This window comes from Orbicella franksi, chromosome 2, assembly GCF_964199315.1.
Source record: "Orbicella franksi chromosome 2, jaOrbFran1.1, whole genome shotgun sequence".
Taxonomy (NCBI): Eukaryota; Metazoa; Cnidaria; class Anthozoa; order Scleractinia; family Merulinidae; genus Orbicella; species Orbicella franksi.
This window is the reverse complement of record NC_138146.1, coordinates 10,077,137-10,100,223: the sequence shown is the minus strand read 5'-3', so window position 1 is coordinate 10,100,223 and position 23,087 is coordinate 10,077,137. Positions and strand designations below refer to the sequence as shown.

Here is a 23,087-nt window from a genome sequence, read left to right as displayed (position 1 = left end):
TCTGATCTCGACACAGTTTAGAACGGCCATATTTAGTCTTCTGTAAAAGAGGAGGAAGTATTCATATATTGGACTTCGACATTTTCTGTGGGTTAGGCTGAGGATTTCAGTTACGAACGAGATGAGCGTTGAGGTTTGAAACAATTTGTGAGTTAGTTTCAAACGCAGCAAGATATTTTTATTTTAAGTTACAAAGGTAACTTGATACTTTTGTTTTTCACAAGGAGTAAATTCAATTAGAGGTCACAAATCGTCGCTTCTAGTTCTTAAGACACGTTTTAGAGGAGAGGAGACTAGATTTTAAACAGTTCTAACGTTTACAAGAGCAAGTGTAGGTGACAATTGTTCTTGTTGCCTGCAATTATAACAAGATATTTTTATTGTTCAGTTACAAAGCCTTAAAAGGGTAATTTGACACTTGTTTTTCACAAGGAAGTACATTCGATTAGAGCTGATGAATCGTCACCTCTCTTTCCCATGAGATGCTTGTTATCTTTAGTTACAAATGGTAACTTAACACTTTTGTTTTTCATATGGGAGTAAATTCAATTAGAGCTGACAAGTTATTAGCTATTGTTCTCAGGATATTAAACAAAAAAAGCTTTCATTTCTGGATGGTTTTTACATCTCTGCAGTAGCAGTTCATTTTTAGTTGATGGACATTTTATGACATTCTTTTCAGTCCGATATTTTTAGAGGTGAAAAGTATCAAAAGTGCTCAAAAGTTCTTTGAAGACTGCGCAGCAACAAATTAAAGTGCAATTTAATCAAATCAGACTTCCAATCTGTCAGAGAGGCTTTTTTTCTCTTTCTTTCTGCAGTATTTTCGGTGAAGTAGTGTTGTTGTGTTGTGTTGTGTAAAAAGGGTAAACTTACGACTCGTATAAAATACAAAAAGGTCTCTTAACTTGAGTATTTTTGAGCAAAAATTCCTCTTGGGGGTTGGAAGGGCTATGTGATCGGTGAGTGAGGGAGTTATGCATGTGCATGTGCCACACCAATCAGAGTGTGGGTTTTATCAAAGAATGAATTGAAAAAAAAAATAAGATGGTATCTACATTAATCGGGAGGCGTGTCAGATTACTGTAGTGTGTTTAGTCAAACATTTTATGGCTTACTATTTAGTTATATTTTTGAGCAAAAATTCCTCTTGGGGGTTGGAAGGGCTATGTGATTGGTGAGTGAGGGAGTTATCTTACCATTACCAATGTAACATTGTATGTACATTGTAAATTCCCAGTTTCTTTCTTGCGGTACATCGCAACCAAAAGAACTTGTCAAATTAACCAAATCATTACTGTAAACAGCTCCATGAATGCTCCTATCTCCGAGACTTCACAAAAAAAATAACTCTTGCACGCCTTGCGTGCCTATGTTTTATTTTTAAGTTTTGTCTGTGACCAGACCCAAACTTCCTCTCAGCCAAATTTTGATTCATGTAACCTGTGATGTTGATTTGCTAAAAGCTGTTGAAACATTGATACATGGACAATGTTATGGATATTGTTTTCTTTATTGTGTGTAAAATATGTTTTCTTTTGGTTTTATCGAAGTATTGGATTCGAAGGGAATAATAAATAAGCTAAAAAAAGGTATTACGTCAGCCATGGAATGCACTGACGTTGCAGCTTTCACTTTTGCTATGTGGTAAATAAGGTTTACTTTGCAAGTTTATTCTGCCAGGAGTGACAGTCTTTTCATTTTTTTGTATTTTTAGACGAGAAGTGAATTGTTGTACTGTTTCATTGAAGTGAGTTCAGAGATTGGAAGGAAAATTAAATATTTGCAAGCCAAGCAAAGAAGAAGTCAGAACATGCAAGGATTATGTTATTAGTAGGGAAATAACCATCGTAGTAAAGATAGCTGTGGATAACGTAATTCTTGAATTCTGTGACTTGTGTGACTACTCATAGAAAAATCGATTAAATTTAAATTAAGTGTAAACATGACTTAACAAAGCTGTTGTTAATAGTGTTATTATCGCATTGTTCATGCCCATACATATTCTGAAGAAAGTTCCAGATTAAGACCATTATGTCATCGGAGATTTCACAACGGCTACGACTGATGACCAGTGCAATCGGAGATTTCACAACAGCTACAAGTGATGGTGCAATAAGATGCTTAAAAAATTCGTGTGTAGTCGTTGTCATCAGTTGTGCAACAGATTGATCAGGTAATTTTAGATTTCACAAAGTCTAAGAGTGATGGTGCAATAACACAGTTTGTGTTGATCAAGTGATGTGGTGATTGCAGTAATCAATGAATCATCAAGGACTGCTTTGTAATGTGCACTGCGTTGTGACTGTGGTGCTAAGAAAACAATTAAATTTTAAGAGCGCAGTTATAAGATCTAAAAGATCTTTTTGTCTTTACCTCTCTGGGTTTGGGGCTTCGATTGGCAGCCCTTTGGGCTGCCAGAGCTCCACTATTAAGTTACTAACATTAAAAATCCTACTTTATCTACTGGAGACTGGAGAGTTCTGTATTGGTTTCTGTTAGTAAATGTGTTAAGTAAACCTTAATGTTTGGTGCTGGAAGTGGCTAAAATACTGTCTCATTACAGCAAACATTTGGGCCAAAATCCAGTTGGTGGAGTGTATGTAATGCCATCACTGAAGTCACTACAAGGTCAGTAGAACTTTCGTTTGGTAGCAAGTCACTTTACAGGAATGCAGTGCAGTACTGTGTCTATACAGAGATTCACTATATGGTTAATGACAAATATCAGTGTTGAAGTTTCACAGCACATACATATAATAGCCCAATCATAATTCTTGGGCAAACCTTGACTGCACCTTCACATGGGAAGTGCATTACAAGCCTGCAGATAATTTTTGTCTATAAGCAGGTCATTTGTCAGGCCAAGGACAGGTTTTGACCTTACAAAAAGCCAGTCTGGTCGAACAAATTCTTTTTGTCATTACAAACTAAAAATGAGAGACCTTTGAGACATTTTGGTATTTCATTGTAGACCCTTCACCAAAGTGTTGGTTGCAAATTCAAATGACTTAAAAGTGAAGTCAACTGAGTGTAAAATCAATTTGGCTTCACTCACTTGATCACACAGGTATTCCGTATTTTGCCCTGTATCCAGTTTTCCAGGTGGACAGCTTGTCAGTCTAAACACTCACTCACAATAACATTCAGAGACTTGAAAATTGGCTGAAATGAATTCTTTGACTTTTTCTGAAGGCAACTTAACCTCGAAAATTTTTGGGGTCAATTAAATAAATAAATTTGCATAGTTAGATGAAATTCAAATTGGAAGTGGTCATGACTACAAAGCATTACTAATTTGTACATTCACACTTTTCACAAAAACATGTCTGTGGCACAGAAACTAATTCAAAATATATTGAACCACAGCTGCAAAAAAAAAAAAACTATAAAGAGCCATAAAACTGATTTTTGATCATATGGCATGGACTGGGGATACATTTGGTTTCATTTTAGAGGTTTTAAAGTTTTTGAAAGCGATTGCATTCAGATAAACGAAATGTAGTCGGGTCAAATTACAACTGAAAATTAATTCCACAACACTTGCAGATAACAAACAATGAGTAACAACATATAAGACCTCAGATTTAAGTAATTTTTCATACGAACGTAATTCAGACTAAATGGGGCTTCACAAGACACCACCACAAAATGCGTAAATTAACACATAGCCTGAATAGTGGTGCTGATGTGGCGTGTTTACAATTAGATGTGACATTTGAGACAACGCATTGGGCGTGATAAAATTATTTCTCAGAAATGGAATAAAAACGAAACTGATAACAAAGCTTTTTTGCATAGTATTGTGTGGCGCAGTATAATAAAATCGCTTGTTCCATATTCGGCCACAAATTTCCAATTAAATTATTTTTCGTTTAGCAGAAATGCCTGTTCAGAGTGTATGATCAGGCTAAGCCTTTACCTGTCAAAACCTCAAATTCACCAGATAATTCTCCGATGACCGACTGTTATTTGTAGGCTTGGCATTATCTGTCATCTCTCTATTGTGGCTCATTTCCCCTCCAATGTATGTTTACAGAACTTTGTGTTGTCCAGTTCTGTTTTAAATCATAACAATGTTATCGGTGATACACAAATCAGATTCCACTTCACAATCATATTGTCTCCTACATAGTTGTCTATTTTTTTTATGTAAACATGATCATAGACTCAATTAGTGTCTGTTCACTCCCATTAACATTGTTAGTTTTACTTATTGCGCTGAAGTCTTTAGCTACCTTGACTGGGGAATAGTGAGAAAGTGGTAATATATTAAATGATATTGTTTACATGTATTTTTTGTGTAGTCTGGCATGGGATAGTATTTGTGAGAGTAGGACCTTACAGACATGGCATCTTCCGATTTGTTGTTATACTTGAAGATGAGTGAGTAGACTTGATAATTTGTGTTACTGACATGAATTTCATTATTAGATTGATCTGAACTTCAGAGAATCGGGATATAATTTTTAATAAATTATGTACCAATATACATGTTTCTCTGTATTTATATGGAGAGGAAGATGTATATTTGAGTCAGTTATTCAGGCTAAATGGAAATAAAACACTAGAATTACAGTACCACAGTGGAACCTTTCCTTACGGACACTTCTCTAAATATGGGCAGTTCTTTGCTTCTGGCAAGAAGACCATACACTGTACACTATACCTTCTCTATTTAAAGAAATGTCTATAATGCAGACCCTTTATAATATGGATACCTTTTATTAGGGAAAACCATAGACAGTACGATATCATTTATTTTCTGTTTGTGGGTTCAGATGAAATGATCATCAGATACGGAATCTACATACATGTACAATAATAGTAGTCAATATAAGTATCGATTATATGGCTGTGTCTCACAAAGACTGGGAACTACCGAATTCACCAATTTGATTGGCTGAAATTGATATTGAAAACAGTTTAGATTTTCCCATCTTGATCGGCATCTAGACTGGATATATTTTGTGATGAAGAAGTTGCAAACTAAAATGCAAAAACATCGATTATTTTCTTCTAACAATATTTATTTCTGGAAGTGTCAAAAAGTCTGATGAGAAAAAAAGTAAAGAGGACAAGCAAACTTTGGCAGAATTATATTCAAATTCAGCTCATCTCTGTTTGCAAGCTAGATGTCAGTTAGTACAAACCAGTTACTTTAAACAAATTACATGTACATTGTTCTTGTTTGCTATAAATTATAATAAACATCTTATTAACCGAGCTTAGTCGGTCTGTATGGGAGAATCGTGATCTCGGTCATGTGCACAGACCTCACTGCAATGGTCAAGATTCTCCCATACAGACCGACTAAGTTTGGTTAATAAGAGGTAAGCACTGTGAAGTAATTTTTAAAAGTAGTGCAAACAAACAATTTTGAACACCTTTTAGTTATTGTCATTGTGCCACTCACTAATGTCATAAGAGTTATATTTTCCTAAGTGTTCCAAGATCCCTGACTACTCTTTTTTAATTTCTACAGAAAAGGTTCACCGTCTAAAAGCGAACATATTATATATCATTTTAAAATTAATTATTTTCAGTTTTCCTCAAAGCCGACCTCTTTTGAAATTTACTACAGCAGTCTTCCATCCTCAAGTCCATCCAGCTAATGGGTAAGCATGGTTTTACAGTTAGTTTATCTCAACGTGCTTATTGACTGAATTTTTGCAAAAAAAGAGCTGTCAATTAACTCCTTCCTCTCCTGTCTGATTTGCCTTGAAAGAGATCTTGTCTGTTGTAAAGCAGCACATAATGATTTTGCTCTTGAAAATATACCCAGCCCGTTTTACGAAGCTCGATGAGGCGTAGAAATTTTCGTAGAGCTCTACGACTCTATGGTAGTATTTTGAATGTTTAAGCTCTGTTTCTCTCGGATATGCGTACAGCATAGAGTTTTAGAGGCGTATAGTTATTGTAGCAAATGTTATATCGCTTAGGGAATGTTGAGTGTTATTATGGATTGCAGTGTTTTAATAAATGAGATTTTACTGTCACGCCAGTAAAATATAGTTAATGGAGCGTGATGTACGTTCTGAATGAGCCGTTCATGGCGGCATCACTTTCTATAGAGCTTAATTGAGCAGTTATATTCCAAAGGTCAACAAACTGTAAGCCTTATTGTAGCTGAACCTAAAACATTGTAGCTTTGTTATCTTCTGAACGTTATAACATACCATAGCATTGGTGCAAAGCATTAAAGCACTATTCATGTCTAAGATGTTACACATGTTAGGGTAAGCTGTTCGGTAGTACAGCCTTTTCTACTGGCTTCCAAGCAGACGAACGTCTCCATATAAAAGCTCGGAAAACTGTTCAGAGTCCATTCTGAGTTCGTCTAAGCAACGTAGCTATTACTTATTGTAAATCTATTGTTTAATTTTCCCTCCCTCCCTCCCTTTGGAGACGAGGTTGGTCATGTATTCCTGCATAATGAACAAAGGGTCACTCCTGTGTGGTGCGGTTAAGTCTGCGCAGCGACTTCCCCCAAGCTTGTTGTTTTTTCATGGCCTTTGAACATCGCTTGCTAACCAATACTCTTGTCCGATCTAGCATGTGCTGTCTGTCATTCAGCTCGTAGTGCTGGGGAGATAAGTGAGGTTGTTTTGTTACGCTATCGCCAGAAGTCGCATGGGCTAACCAAACGTAAGGCAGTGTTCCCCCATTAACGCCATCACGAGCTGTTTGTATTCGAGTAATAGCTCTGGTTCAATCGCAAGTCGCCATGGTTAACTTACTTTCGCTAGGAACAACGACATTAATAATTTTCAATTACAATTCTGTATTGAGTTTACCCTGACTACACTCTACGCTCTATGCTACTCTCCATTTTCCACCATCTACGCTCTATACTCTACGTATTTATGAGTTTATCAGTTCAAGAATTTTTGACTACTCTCTACACTAGCTTAGAGGTTTAAAAAACCAGTAGAGTGATAAAAAATATTAGGCTGCGAGTGTGAGTTTCTCAATCATCTGTGATGCTGTAATTTTTGTAATTGTAATTTATTGGCTTTCTTTATTATCTCATATATTACACTCGCTTTCAGTGTTATGTGCATAGGCAACATCTTTTGACTATCTCTTGACATTCCATCTTTCAACACACTATGTAGACGGCTGAAATACCGTTTACCTGTGAAACTAGCAATTTTTCTGGTTATTAGTGGAACAAATGACAAGTATATGATAATTACTGACCTCAAATGAATGAAAAAGATTGTGGACTCCTGATGTATGGGATAATTCAAATTGTTACAATATACGCCACTTCCGATGGATTTGATTGACACTTAAATGATTGTGAGATACCGATATATCTAGGGTCTTGTGATTAGAGTAAAATGCATTTAAACCTACACTCGGAAGTGTGTGCGTCCCTCTCTTTACACAAATGATGGTTACATCTTTCGAATATAAACTGAGCAGTAGCGGCCCAATTTCACTGGAAGTCACTATTGAGAGCCGATCAACTACACTAAAATCATTTGAAGTATCCCGTGCATCGGGAGTCCACAATCTTTTTCATTCATTTGAGGTCAGTAATTATCATATACTTGTCATTTGTTCTGCTAATAACCGGAAAAATTGCCAGTTTCACAGGTAAACGGTCTTTCAGCCGTTTACATAGCACGTCGAAAGATGGAACGTCGAGAGATGGTCGAAAGATGTCGCCTATGCACGTAACACTGAAAGCAGGTGTAAAGTGTTAGTAAGGTTTACAGTATTTCAATAATCTTTTTAATGTACAATTCTGTATTGAGTTTACCCTCTACACCCTGTGCTCTATGCTATATATTCTGCCATCTACGTTCTACTCTCTATATTTTACCAGCTACTCTCTTCAATCTACGCTTTATGATCTACCATCTACCCTCTAAGCCCATCTAGGCTCCACGTTCTACCAGCTACTCTCTTTGATCTACACTCTGCGCTCTACAATCTACCAACTACCTTTTAAGCCCATCTACGCTCTACTCTCCACGTTCCACCGGCTACTCTCTTTGATGTACGCTCTACAATCTTACCATCTACTATCTACCCTCTAAGCCCATCTACGCTCTACTCTCTACATTCTACCAGCTTCTCTCTTCGATCTACGCTCTACAATCTACCCTCTAAGCCCATCTACTTGACAGGTTATTGGAATTTTTTTTTTAATTTTTGAGTTATTCTTTTGTAAAAAAATACCTCTTAGTGGCTGATGAAATTAATTGGTGGTTTCAGTAAGTGCCACAGAGTCTGCAGCAATAAAAATGAAGTTTCTATTTGTTGAGTTCGTTTAGTCAGCGTGTCTGGGGTATATTAGGGACGGGTCAATGGATGAGTGAGTGAGTGAGTGAGAGATGTATGTATGTCACACCAATCAGATTGGATCTACTATAAACAGCCAATCAAATTTCTTGTTGTAAAGGTAAATGGTATGTGAGAAGATTTGATCCTGATAGAGTTCAGAACGGCCATATTTATTCTATAAAAGAGGAGGAAGTATTCATATATTGGGTTTACTTCAACATTTTCTGTGGGTTAGGTTGATGATTTTAGTTAAATGAACGAGATGAGCCTTGAGGTTTGAAACAGTTTGTGAGTTAGTAGTATGCAAATGCAACGAGATATTTTTATTTTTAGTTACAAAGGTAACTTGATACTTTTGTTTTTCACAAGGAGTTAATTCAATTAGAGGTCACGAATCGTCGCTTCTAGTTCTTAGGACATGTTTTAGAGGGGACGAGACTTTAGATTTGAAACAGTTCTAACGTTTACAATAGTAAGTGCGGGTAACGATTGTTTTGTTCTTGTTGCATGCAACTATAACGAGACATTTTTGTTTTTTAGTTACAAAGTGTACTTTGACACTCTTGTTTTTCACAAGGGAGTAAATTCAATTAGAGTGGATGAATCGTCACCACTTTTTCCCACGAGATGTTTGCTATCTTTAGTAACAAATGGAAACTTAAAATTTTTGTTTTTTATATGGAGTAAATTCAATTAGAGCTGACAAGTTATTGGCTATTGTTTCCAGGATATTAAACAAAAAAGAAGCTTTCATTTCTGGGTGGTTTTTACGTCTCTGCAGTAGTAGTTTAATAGTTTTATTTGATGACATTCATTTCAGTCCAATATTTTTAAAGGTAAAGTATGAAAACTGCTCAAATGTTCTTTGAAGACAGCATGGCACCAAGTTAAAGTGCAATTTAATTAATTAAATCAGACTTTCAATGTGTCAGAGAGGTTTTTCCCCTTTCTTTCTATTTTCGGTGAAGTGGTGTAGTTGCATTGTGTTGTGTAACTAGTGAGACAATCTCAGATAGTGCAGAGTGTTATGCAGGGCTGTCATTACGTTTTGAGTCATCTGCTGCCTGTATGTAACTTGTTAGTTTACATGTATGTGAATTGTGCCAGCGTAGTGAGCAATAGGCAAGTTCATCCATGACATTAGGGCCCACCAAGCATACTCTGCTTAAACAGGTGTTATGGGTCTTAATATCAACCCAGTAATGTACAGCAGCTAATTTAGTCATCTACTTGTAGGTGACATGTAGTGGACCCCAAGACAGCTTGGGCTGTGCCCCTTGACAAATATGGCAGATACTGTAGAAACCTTGATCAATTGTCATTTGTGTAATGTTGTCATTGTGAGTGTCCACTCAATAGAGTAAAACAACTTGACATCACTTATTTCAACACAAATTTATATTTTTTACCCCTAATGTTTTTAATGGTAAACAGCAAGCTTTTACAGTAACTGTGGTGAAATGGTGTAATGCTTTCACACGGTACTAAGTAAATGAACTTAGGACTATCTCTGCGTTCCTAGCAGGTCACATTATTGGCAGTTTAGATGGACATGTATATTCAGAGTTCCATTTATTCCATTCATTCCATTCTGATTTGCACAGATCTTTTTGCAGATGACTTGAACAGCATATTTAACATGACATCCATAATCATTTTTGGAATTCTTGTTTAGTAATAGAAATGTACACTATGGAGAATGGTTTCCAGAAGGTGTCTTTAGCAGCATATTTAGAGTAACATCCATTATATTGTTGGTTGAGCTGGTGCATACCATAACATGTTGTCATGGGCATGCATGTGTGGAACATATACAATCATGTACAAACTTAAATGTGCAATTACTGTTCTTGAAGGTCTTGAATTAGAAGGTACAATGAAGGGTTGTATCCACTGTGCTTTCAGTGTCTAGGCAATGCATTAAAAGTCCACTGAGATCATCTGGTATGGAAATCATGAAACTTCAGACATATTTCACTCAAACAGCAGTCTACAAAATAATGAATAACAAAAGCAATTGATTAGGACATTGTTTCAAGTTGACATTTCAGAAAAAAATATTTTATGCTGCCCTAATATCTAACTTAATTTAAGTTCAAATAATTACCCAACCCCTCCAAAAACATATAACTAACTTACATTTAACTGTAATGCCCTGCATGTTGACTTCAGGTAGTGACCCGTCACTACCTGACGATTCAAATTCGATTTGAGGTCACGAATCGTCGCTTCTAGTTCTTAGGACATGTTTTAGAGGGGACGAGACTTTAGATTTGAAACAGTTCTTAGGTTTACAATAGTGTGTGCGGGTAACAATTGTTTTGTACTTGTTGCATGCAAATATAATGAGATATTTTTGTTTTTCACAAGGGAATAAATTCAATTAGAGCAGACAAATTGTCACCACTTGTTCCTACGAGATGTTTGTTATCTTTAGTAACAAATGGTAACTTAACACTTTTGTTTTTTATATGGGAGTAAATTCAATTAGAGCTGACAAGTTATTGGCTATTGTTTCCAGGATATTAAACAAAAAAGAAGCTTTCATTTCTGGGTGGTTTTTACGTCTCTGCAGTAGCAGTTTAATAGTTTTAGTTGATGACATTCATTTCAGTCTGATATTTTTAAAGGTAAAAAGTATGAAAACTGTTCAAATGTTCTTTGAAGACTGTGTGGCACCAAGTTAAAGTGCAATTTAATTAAATCAGACTTTCAACGTGTCAGAGGCTTTTTTCTCTTTCTTTTTATCTTTGGTGAAGTTGCGTGGTGTTGTGTAAAAAGGGTAAACTTACGACTCGTATAAAATGCGAAAAAGTCTCTAAATTAACTTGAGTATTTTTGAGCAAAAATTCCTTTTGTGGGTTGGAAGAGCTATGTGATCGCTGAGTAAGGGAGTTATGCATGTGCACATGTCACACCAATCAGAGTGAGGGCTGTATCAAAGAACAAATCAAATTGCCTGTTAGAAAATAAGATGGTATCTACATTAATCTGGAGACATGTCAGATTACTGTAGTTTGTTCAGTCAAACATTTTATGGCTTACTATTTAGCTATCTTACCATGACCGATGTAACATCGCATGTACATCATAAATTCCCAGTTTCTTTCTTGCTGTACATTGCAACCAAAAAAACTTGTCAAATTAACCAAATCGTTACTGTAAACAGCTCCATGAATGCTCCTATCTCCAACACTTCACACAAAAAATAACTCTTGCACGCCTTGCATGCCTGTGTTTTCTGTATTGTTGTAGTTCCATCTATAGGGGTCACAGGTGCACTCTACATCATTTCTGTTATACACAGCTGTTCCATATGTTCGAGTAGTATTCTGTGGATCATAATCATTTCTGTAGAGGCAAAAATCAGTCATGTCATATGCTTCATCAATGTCCCTTGAACATAACGCTGTCTCAACGAATATATTCACATGTGCTGTTTGTACACTATAATCACATGCTTCATCTTCAATATGGAGATGCAAGGATCTTACATTTTGGAACAAAATTTTCAAGTTGTTTTCGTTACTTGGTGTTTCATAAAGAAAGGGAATGCATGGTTTTAGAGAAGCTTCTGACCTTAGTCAAGACATTTCAGCTGCAACTTCCTTGCTAACTGCTATCTTTTTCTCACTTAAATTTAAGATATGCAATCCTGAAATATTCCGAAGTCTGCTTAGACCAACATAATGCATATGTTCTCTTGTTGAAGCTGGTAAATCAACAACTGCCGCATCAAGTGTGTCACCTTGACAACGATGTATTGTTTTGGCTGCAGCTGGTCGTAAAGGGAATTGTCTACAAAGAACTTGAACTTGATTTCTTTTGTACAATCTAAATTGTCATGTGAGTTCCACTATCGGCATCCAAGTGCTCAGTATTTGAACATTACACAAATGTGAATACTCTCCGGCGTTGACAAAACCTGGATCGGACTGGATCGGATCACGGACCGGATCACGGACCGGATCATGGATCGGATCACGGATCGGATCACAGAAAAAAAACAACAAAGTTTTAAAAAGAAAAAAATCCCCCCAAAAATCAAATCATTTATAAGATAATAATAAATAAAAAATAAACATGGAAGACTAAAATATGTTAAATGAAAATAAGAATCCTGAACTTGATGCAATGACATGTTAATTACAGAGAATGACAAGAGGTCATTTAAAAAGCCACATAACCACTTAATCTACGACAAATTTAAATTGTAACGAACAGGCAGATGTAGTTATATTTGAACGTTAGTTGGCTTGAAGCTTGCGTGAACCTCCCATTCTTGTTTTTGAAATATTTGTTTGTATCAGTAGCTAATTCTCGGCTACATTTTCGTGTCAGATGTGAGCGTTACAGTTGGCGTTGCAGTTAATGAGAAAACTTACATACAAAAACTTATGGACATGGCTTGCTTCAAAGGAGCTACGTCATGATTTGCACATCTTGAAAAAACTAGCCTAGTTTTTCAAGTTCGTCATTTGCAGTCCTCGTTAATCTTTGCCATCCTTAACGATCCTCATTCCGTTTTGATTTGTTCTTGCCTCCTAATTGTTTTCTATCCTAGAACACGATCATTTTAAGGTTTTATTCTATTTAAAGGCAACTCTTTACGACCCTAAAAATGACTGTAAAAATCATGACGTAATTCCTAAAATGTTGTTTATTCTCGGGTTGCATTATCGTTCACACTATCGATGTTATTCCTATAATTTTTTGTAAAACAGCTATATTTCCTTGAAATACAAATTGTTTGAATTGTTTTGTTTTATTCCAGTGCGAAATATTGTATTCCAAACTCACATCTTGTAAAAGTATAGACTTGTCTCAAAAATGGAAATTGTTTGAAATCATCAGGGGTTTAATTTTTTTTAGTGTTTTTAGTTTCTTGCGTTTCGATTCATACGTTCATGCTATTATTACCATGCTGACTCGTTTTATGACAGCTTACCTTTGATACAAGTGAATATACGAAATATCATTTATCTGAACTGTGGAGAAAGATATGAAGACGTGATTGATCATCGCAATTATACACACAACTTAAGCAGTCGTGAAATTAAAGCCTGAAAAAAAATTCAGGCCTGAACAGGACTCGAACCCATGACCTCTGCAATACCGGTGCAGTGCTCTATCAACTGAGTTATCAAGCCAACTGGGAGTTGGTCACATAGTGAGTTCGTAATATACCTGTAGATGGTGAAGAGTGCAAGTGAATATACGAAATATCATATAGTTGAACTGCGGAGAAAGATATGAAGACATGATTGATCATCGCAATCAAAACCCAACAGCCTGAAAAAATTCATCTGTGACCAGCTCCTAGTTGGCTTGATATTATAAAAGAATAAAGGAATATCACACCTGAATTAAATAAAATGTTCTGCTCACAGTATAGTCACTCTAGTGTAATTTGCTCAACAAAATTTTGAATTTTGAATTTTTTTCCTTGATCCGATCCGTGATCTGGTCTGTGATCCAATCCGTGATCTGGTCTGATCCAGATTTTGTCTACGCCGAATACTCTCCTCTCCAATGATGACCAATGTTAGGATCCTTAAACATTACCCATATAATACTTGGTCTAGTAGAGTCAGGTACTCTGTAGTCAATTTTTTCAACTTTACATTCTGCTCCAGTGGTCATACCATCAAGGACAGACACATTTGTTGTTAGGTCATACTTTGCTGCAACATGGACAGAACAAACAGAAAATAATCCCATGGTTCTGGTTGGATCATTTGGGATTTTTTGTTTCATTCTTTCTTTTAGTTCATCGGACAGATCTCCAATTAAAATGTCAACTGCACAAATGTTTACTTTTTGGTTTTTGGAATTGTTAAATATTTTAACATTGTGACCATCTACTGCTTGGTTAGTACTAAAGAAGTGAGTGATTTTCATGGGATAATCACTTTCACCTGGCCTTACTTTTAAAATCCTTCCTTTTAGGACCTCAATATCTTGTTCTGTGTGTTTTCCTTCTCTTAGGCGATTTAAAAGCTCTGCAAATTCTTTGTCATCCTTCTGTCTCATAATTTCTGACAATTCATACATCTTAAAATGTTTTTGCCAAATATTTGTGGCTAATGCACTATAGGCATCTTTTGAATTCTCAAAAATCCATTTGTCAAAAACTGGCTTTAACTAAAACAGGTCACCAACAGTTATCAAATTAACTCCTCCAAAGGGTTTTGGTGTGCCCATGATCTGCTGTAAGCGTAAATTCAAGAACGTGAATGTGCCACTGCCTACCATACTAATCTCATCAATGAAAATAACCTCAAGTTTCCTCAGCTGTGCTCTGATAGTGTTAAGTCTGTCTCTATCAAGTGTGCAATACTCAAAACCTCGGTTAGCAGGTATTTTAAAAGCAGAGTGAAGAGTGTTACCACTTATATTAAATGCTGCTTTTCCTGTTGGTGCTACTGTAAGTACTTTAATGTTGTCAGGGTTTTGACCTGGTATACTATTCAAATATCTGATCAAAGCTTCATATAAAGCATTTAGTAACTGTAGTTTTGCCAATGCCAGCCCCACCACTTAAAAAAAGTCTAAGTGCTTCATCACTAGTTTTGATGGAATTCAAGACTTGATAGAAAAATTCCATTTGCTTCATGTTAAGTGAACTAAGAAGTTTTCTAAAATCATTATCAGTCATGTGTTTTACTACAAGATCTTCATCATCATTGGTTCTTGGAAAGATACCAATATCACCCATTAAATCATATTGGTTGTGCTGTTTATTTGTGCCTGGATCAAAGCATCCAAATAATGGACTTGGTTTTGTCACTATCTCCTGGTCTAGCCTGCGAACAGGCTCCTGGTGAGGATGGAAAAAAATTTCGGTGAGTGCGAAACAAGAATTCGGAGAGCAAAGCGATCGGGGCGGGGACAAGGGAGCCTGTAGACTTTGCTTTTGATGTGCCTATCCGCCCTTGGTGATAAGCCTGTATCAAATCAGTCAATGAGGTAATTAGACCTGTCAAGAAGCTACATTTTCGGTACTGGCAAACAGTTCTAATCAAGCTAATCAAAAAGCTGGTCTGGACATCATAATATAGAGTGCAAGTAAGCAACATGTTCACGGAATATTTCGAACACTTTGTCCTTCCAGAGCCAACACTTAGAGAGCTTAAAACATATTTTGCAATACTGAAATGAGCCTAAAGAAATTATAAGCACATGATAGAGATGTCAAACTGCAAAGCGACAAGCAGATAACAGCGGAAAGTCTGGAAACCATGTCTTTGACCTCTAAAAAAATTGCTATAGCACCGCTGAACAGCTCCACTCCACTAGCTTCTACTTAAAATTCCTCCGCATACAGAGCATAAAGTGCCCTTCAGAATCACTTGTGAAATAACGAGAGGTCGAGAGACCAAAACTTAAGAGAGAATGGCAAATGCACTATTGTAACGAACTGTTGGAGTTGTATAATTTTACAAAGATCTGTCAAATATTCATCTCAAAGATGTCAACAATCAGCGATTTAACCAATCACATCATGATACCAGGAGCTGGTATCATAGAACGGTGGCATCAATAGAATGTCCACAGGCTCCCTGGCTTCATTCGGGCTCACCGGGAGCCTGTTCGCAGGCTACTCCTGGTCTTGTTCATCTCTATGTTTTGTATTTGGGGCCACATCCACAAATTCTTCCAGTTCAACATTTTCTATTGCATCATCAAGCACTTCAGCATGGCAATCATATTGCCATTTGTTGTGGGCTATTGTGTTCTTGAGTTATTCATATCTTTCTTGGAAAGTTTCACAGTCTTGGATAAGATCCTTGTTTTCATTCCTCCAAGGAGTATACAGCATTAACTGTTCTCTGCTATAATTCTCAGGGTCCTTGTTTTTGTTAAATCTTACTGAACGAATAATTCTAGATTTTTGTCTTTTCACCAGTTTCAATCCACCTTTTAGGTCATATTCTTCACACTTTTCTGTTTTATCATTGTTGAGATCATCATCAACATTATCACTAAAATCAATTTCATGCAAGCAATCATCAGAAGGGGATGTTTTAACCTGACCCATATGTTCTACCTGCCTTTTACTTTGCTTGTCACAGTTATACCATGCTGCAAAATCAGCTAGACATAATTCTTCTAATTTTTTTGGTCTCCTTTGGTATCTTTTGATCAAGTTATCTGACTCAAAACCTTCAGAGCTATCCGGTAGTTCTTGAAGCTTATCCATTGTTTTTAAAAGGAATGTTCTTTCTTCTGGATTGGATGTATTAATAAACTGGAATTCACGAGATGACCTTCTTAAAAGCATCTGCAAAACCGAATACACCACAGGCTACCCAAGCTCTCTCTATGAACCACGCAAGCAACACAATATGGCATCGAATTATAAGGGTTTATATGGGGTTTTCTACAAGATATCCATGGAGGTAGTTAAAAGTGAAAATTCTCAATAAAAATGGCTTACCTTATTCCATATGTGCATTGTTTGCTCCTGGTATGGTTATTTTACCGATTTAACTTGATTTAAGCAACTCCTTTTAATTCCAGTTTTCCCTCCATAAAAAAAGGACAAGGCGAAACACCTCAGTTGGGACAGCCTGCCGAACGAAGTCAAAACTCCCAGGCTAAAATGTACCCACGGCCACAAATCCACTGCAGAATTCAAGGGCAAAGGTTGATGTTTCATGTCAATCCTCTAGCCACACAATCGCAGCCCTGCAAGCGACGCCAGGCGGCTCTTTGTGTCCCCAGTGAAACGATAAAACAATGGAAGAGCTCCATGTCTGTTTGATCCACGACCCAACAATCGTTGAAATCGGCTTGGTAACCTCATCATGTTGGCAAACCAAGACTTGCGGGGGTACTAGACTGCAATTTGTCAAATTTGTCAAACGTAAGATCAACGGCAAAAGCTCCGTAGAAACTGAGGAGATACAATCATTTTTGAAGTGGAGGTCATGGTTAGTTTTCATGTTTATGCACCTTTGAGTTACTTGGTCCTTCCCTCACCAATTTAACTTCATCTCCCCATAATTCATTAAGAATTCTCCTGAGCAAAATTAATTAAACAGAGTTCATATTTGCTTACAGCAATTTCTTTCTCTTCGTATGCTCTAGACAAAATTTTGCTGGCTTCCATTACAGTTTCCTCACAATATTCGTAATTCCACAATACCCTAAGAGAAGCAAATTTAGTTTATCAGCTTGGGAATACTTTATACAAACAAATCAAAGGTACATAAACGAGAAAACTTGCCACGACTTCCACTTCAAACATAGGCATGCAAGGCGTGCAAGAGTTATTTTTTTGTGTAAATTGTCGGAGATTGGAGCATTCATGGTACAGTAATGATTTGGTTAATTTGACAAGTTTTCTTGGTTGCGATGTTACATCGGTCATTATAAGATAGCTAAATAGTAAGTCGTAAAATGTTTGACTGAACAAACTACAGTAATCTGACATGTCTCCAGATTAATGTAGATACCATCTTATTTTCTAACAGGCAATTTGATTCATTCTTTGATACAACCCGCACTGTGATTGGTGTGACATGTGCACATGCATAACTCCCTCACTCACCGATCACATAACCCCTCCAACCTCCAAGAGGAATTTTTGCTCAAAAACACTCAAGTTAATATAGAGACTTCCGCATTTTATGAGTCATAAGTTTACCTTATTACACAACACAACACAACACAACTTCACCAAAAATAGAAAGAAAGAGAAAAACACCTCTGACATGTTGAAAGTCTGATTTAATTAAATTGCACTTTAACTTGGTGCTGTGCAGTCTTCAAAGAACATTTGAACAGTTTTCATACTTTTTACCTTTAAAAATATGGGACTGAAATGAATGTCATCAAATAAAACTATTAAACTGCTACTACAGAGACGTAAAAACTGTCCAGAAATGGAAGCTTCTTTTTTGTTTAATATCCTGGAAACAATAGCCAATAACTTGTCAGCTCTAATTGAATTTACTCCCATATAAAAAACAAAAGTGTTAAGTTACCATTTATTACTAAAGATAGCAAACATCTCGTGGGAACAATTGGTGACGATTCGTCCGCTCTAATTGAATTTACTCCCTTGTGAAAAACAAGAGTGTCAAATTACACTTTGTAACTAAAAAACAAAAATGTCTCGTTATATTTGCATGCAACAAGAACAAAACAATTGTTACCCACTCTTACTATTTTAAATGTTAGAACTGTTTCAAATCTTAAGTCTCGTCTCCTCTAAAACATGTCAACATGTCTTAAGAACTAGAAGCGACCATTTGTGACCTCTAATATAATTTACTCCTTGTGAAAAACAAAAGAATCAAGTTACCTTTGTAACTAAAAATAAAAATATCTCGTTGCATTTGCATACTACTAACTCACAAACTGTTTCAAATCTCAAGGTTCATCTCGTTCATTTAACTAAAATCCTCAGCCTAACCCACAAAAAATGTGGAAGTAAACCCAATATATGAATACTTCCTCCTCTTTTATAGAAGAATAAATATGGCCGTTCTGAACTCTATCGGAATCAAATTGTCTCACATACCATTTACCTTTACAACAAGAAATTTGATTGGCTGTTTATAGTAGATCCAATCTGATTGGTGTGACATACATACATCTCTCACTCACTCACTCACTCACTCATCCACTCATCCATTGACCCGTCCATAACATACCCGACGTGCCGACTAAGAGGGGTTTTTTTACAAAAAAATAACTCAAAAATGATTGTATCTCCTCAGTTTCTATGGAGCTTTCGCCGTTGATCTTACGTTTCTTTAGTTTTGAAGCCATTTTGCAAAAGCGTTCTGTACGATTTTTGTTTTGCACTGTAAATTCGACCTGAGGGGACCCCGTGTGTTACAAGAAGTTTGGTTGACAAATTGCAGTCTAGTACCCCCGCGAGTCTTGGTTTGCCGACATGACGAGGTTACCAAGCCGATTTCAACGATCGTTGGGTCGCGGATCAAACAGACATGGAGCTCTTCCATCATTTTATCGTTTCACTGGGGACACGAAGAGCCACCTGGTGTCGCTCGCAGGGCTGCGATTGTGTGGCTAGAGGATTGACATGAAAGATCAACCTTTGCCCTTGAATTCTGCGTTGGATTTGTGGCCATGGGTACATTTTAGCCTGGGATTTTTGCCTTCTGATGTCTTTTTGACTTTTGATGTCTTTGTAAATAGACATTTGATTCTTCATTCTCGATTGGAGTTGTTGAAACATAATGAATTTCATGTAAATGACCTATATAAAGCGTCCTGGGTCTTCCTTGCATATTGACAGGATTTATCACATTACTCTATGCAAAGTTTTCAGCACTTTCAATGATATAAATTGTACAGTTTAATGCATTAGCAACTGCTTGTATAATGAGATTGTCACACCAAGTTCCCTGTCTAGACTTGTTATTTCTCAAACTGATTAATAATTCATGCATTTACAAGCCAATCAGGATACGCCAATTTGGTCAGGTGCGTGTGGTTTGAAACCCCGATGAAACACTGGACAGAGGCCTTTCCACAATAGTTTGATGAAATATCAAACTCTAGAGTTTGACAAAACGTCAAACCCTTGTGATGCAGGGTTATCCTAATTTAAATATTAATGACACAAACACCGACGTGAGTAGACAAGCTTTATTAATTCCAAAAGGCAATTACAGAAACTGAGCGAAATAAATATAAATTGATTTCCTTACGTTCGTTCATTTTTGGCTAATCCGTTTACATTAATACTTATAGTACAATTATTGAAATATGGACAGGACATGAATTCACAAGTACTTGCTGAACTACCAACTTCTACAGCAGTTTCTGACACCTCTTTACTCAAAGAAACATTACTTGTAGAGCTGCACTTAGGTGCCAATATATCGGAAACCTCAGTAGACTTCATTTCACTAACCTTCTCATATTTAAACAACGCATGCGATCTGTGACTAGTACGGTCCCTAATTAACTTCTCTTCGACCACCAACACCAACATCTAATGGTCTTAATCCCAGCTGAGCCAATCTGAACACTAACACCAACATGGACAGACTATTGCACGTTTGGTTGATTTCTGATGACATATAATTACTTTTAACTGTTTCTGACGACTCCATAAAAAAGAGAGGTTCAGGGTTCGTTTCAACATCGTTAGCTAATCTAATTAACAACGGAAAGTAGAAGCTATACAGCGACATTTGAGTAAACCAAAGCCCAGCAAAATAATTAATTTGCCATAAACGTACTTGTCTCTGTAATGCAGGCAGGTATATTGCCACCAGATAAAACATAAACAACAAAGTCGACCAAAAATGCTTTTTGACACAATGCGATAATTCTTTGGCTTTTAAAAATACTTCGTGCAAACCCATGGAGGCCCGATATTGCATCAGAGAAATCATCATGTAAGTTATAAAACTGATAAGTCTTACCTTTCAATATTTCTCCCACAAATCAGCTTAGGTCTTCCTTCGATTCGTCTCTGACCAGTCTTTACAACAGTATAACTTCTCAATAACTCAATTCAACTTCAAATGCTTTATGCAAGAGCTTTGTGCTCAGATGCTACAGTTAACAAGCTGGCCCGGCCAAAACAAGCGCTCGCGTACTCGAGGCTTCAATTTAGTGGTGGACCCTTGCCAACGGTGCACAGTGCGTTTGTGTGCAGTTTGTTTCGCTAGTTTGTTAGCGTAGTTTCCGAAAGGTTTTTCAGCATAAACGTGAACACTGCAACACTCTTTACAGCTTCAATGAACACAAGCGTAATTACTTGTTTTTTTTCCTTCCAATTTCCAAAATGGCGGACGGCAAGGAACTGGCAAACAACTAAATCACATGCCTCTGCGTCATCATGCGTCAGAGTGACGTGATCCAAGACAAGGAAAACTTTAATATTGTTTATCAAAAAATTACGCTTAACATCATCATCATGTCCTTTTCCCTACAGAAATAATACAATGTTATTTATTCTAGTTTTTTCCTTGTGATACCATTTATGACCCTCCACAGGATTTCCAACATAATGGTGATAACACGGGCACGCGTGTGATGACATGGCACGCTAAGCCTGACATCTGACATGCATATGCGCATATTTAGTAAGGAAATAAAGAGTGTCATGGTAGCTTTTGTTTTGCACGTCTTAACACACTAAATCTTTTGACTTTCTTTTCTGCAGTGTGTTAAAAGACATGCTTCATAGCGTGTTTAAGTCTTGTGATATGGCACAGTAGCACCGAAGAGGTTAAGTAAGAAAGCCTCTTACAGATGTGATGCTTTAGTTGGAAAGAATTTAATAACTGTGGGAGCAGCTAAATTTCATTGGCTGCTCAATTTAATTTGATTGCATTAGTTGACTTTGCCAAAGACAAATATGCGTATTTTCATTCAAGGCCCAAAAATAACTTACAATTACTGTTTGTCAAGACGGCTTTAAAATTTTACTGTGGTGTTTTATGTTGAATTTTGTTTATTTTAAATTCATTACTACATTGAAGTAGCAAACGTGATAATTTCATTTTTCAACGCCAAGATTTGTAACTTGATACTTTTGTTTTCCTCGCAAAATTTGTAACATGATACCCTTGTTTTCTCGAAAACATATAAAGGAAGATATGCTCACTTTTTTTCCTGCTGGAGAAAAATGAAATAATGTTAAATAACTCAAGAAAAAAGGAGAGGAATGATTTTGTTTCATTCAAGAGGCAAATTTTCATATCATCGATAAACAATTACTAATTTAATTATCAAATAGTCACGTCGAGTCACGGAATAGCATATTCTTATTCTGTTGCCACCGTTGGTGTTAACAAAACTAGTGAGAGATTCTCAGATATTGCAGTGTAATTTGCAGCTCTAATGCAGTAGTCACACAGGTCCTCACCCCTGCTGTTCTCTCCCCAGCAAGTCAACTAGGCCTTTTTCCCTTTGCAGAATATGAGCAGACAAAACTTGATAAGACATAATCTTAGCCGTGTGTATGTTTCATGCTTGTGTTTTGCCCAAAAATAACTTACAATTACCGTTTGTCAAGACGGTTTTAAATTTATTGTGGTATTTTATCTGGAGTTTCGTTCATTTTGTAGCATTACTTTTCATGCCAATGTTTGTAATTTGATACTTTTGTTTTCCTTGCCAATGTATGCAACAGGATACCTTTGTTTCCACGAAAATATAAGAAAGATGTGTATTTTTTTAACTTACTGTTGGAGATAAATGGAATATATAAGTTAAATGTCTGCTGAAAAGTCGAAGAGGAACGATTTTGTTTTATTCAAAACGTAAATTTTCATCTCACCAATAAACAAGAATTAATCTAATTATCAAATAGTCACGTCAAATCATGGAATAGTGCATTCTAATTCTGTTGCCAGCCGAGTTGGTGTAAACAATAAAACCACATCAAACTAATACACAATTCTATCGAGTAATACAACTTAGGAGCATTTCAATGAAAAAGTACTGAATGCAGAGATCTTTACTTGACCGAAATTATATCCCACATGGGTGAGCGAGTTGCCTCATTGACTGATGAAATTAATTGGAGGTTTCAATAGGTGCCATGGAGTCTGCAGCAATAATATCAAAGTTTTTTTTGTCACAAATTCACTAGTTTTACATCTAACTAACGTGGGAAGGTTTTGGCTGAATATGAACTTTGTGCTCTCTTTCATAGAAGAGGAAACAAACAAGCTGCTAAGGAGAGGCAATATGTTCCCATTCACTATTTCAACCCTGGCAAACACCCAATAGTTATAAAACAGCAGATGACATTTCTTGAATTGAGCTAGGGAAGATTCCAGAAGATA

At 36.5% G+C, this 23,087-nt stretch overlaps 1 protein-coding gene across 4 annotated transcripts in view; it reads left to right on the top strand.

Moving 5' to 3' along the window:
- LOC145480000 (protein crossbronx homolog) overlaps positions 1 to 23,087 on the top strand; it is a 95,104-nt gene that overhangs the window by 9,251 nt on the left and 62,766 nt on the right. For all 4 annotated transcript variants that reach the window (XM_081458491.1, XM_081458492.1, XM_081458493.1 and 1 more), the window contains exons 2-4: positions 2,567 to 2,631; positions 4,308 to 4,386; positions 5,547 to 5,618. In XM_081458491.1, coding sequence (XP_081314617.1) covers positions 2,567 to 2,631; positions 4,308 to 4,386; positions 5,547 to 5,618 — 216 coding nt within the window. The remainder of the gene's footprint in view (positions 1 to 2,566; positions 2,632 to 4,307; positions 4,387 to 5,546; positions 5,619 to 23,087) is intronic.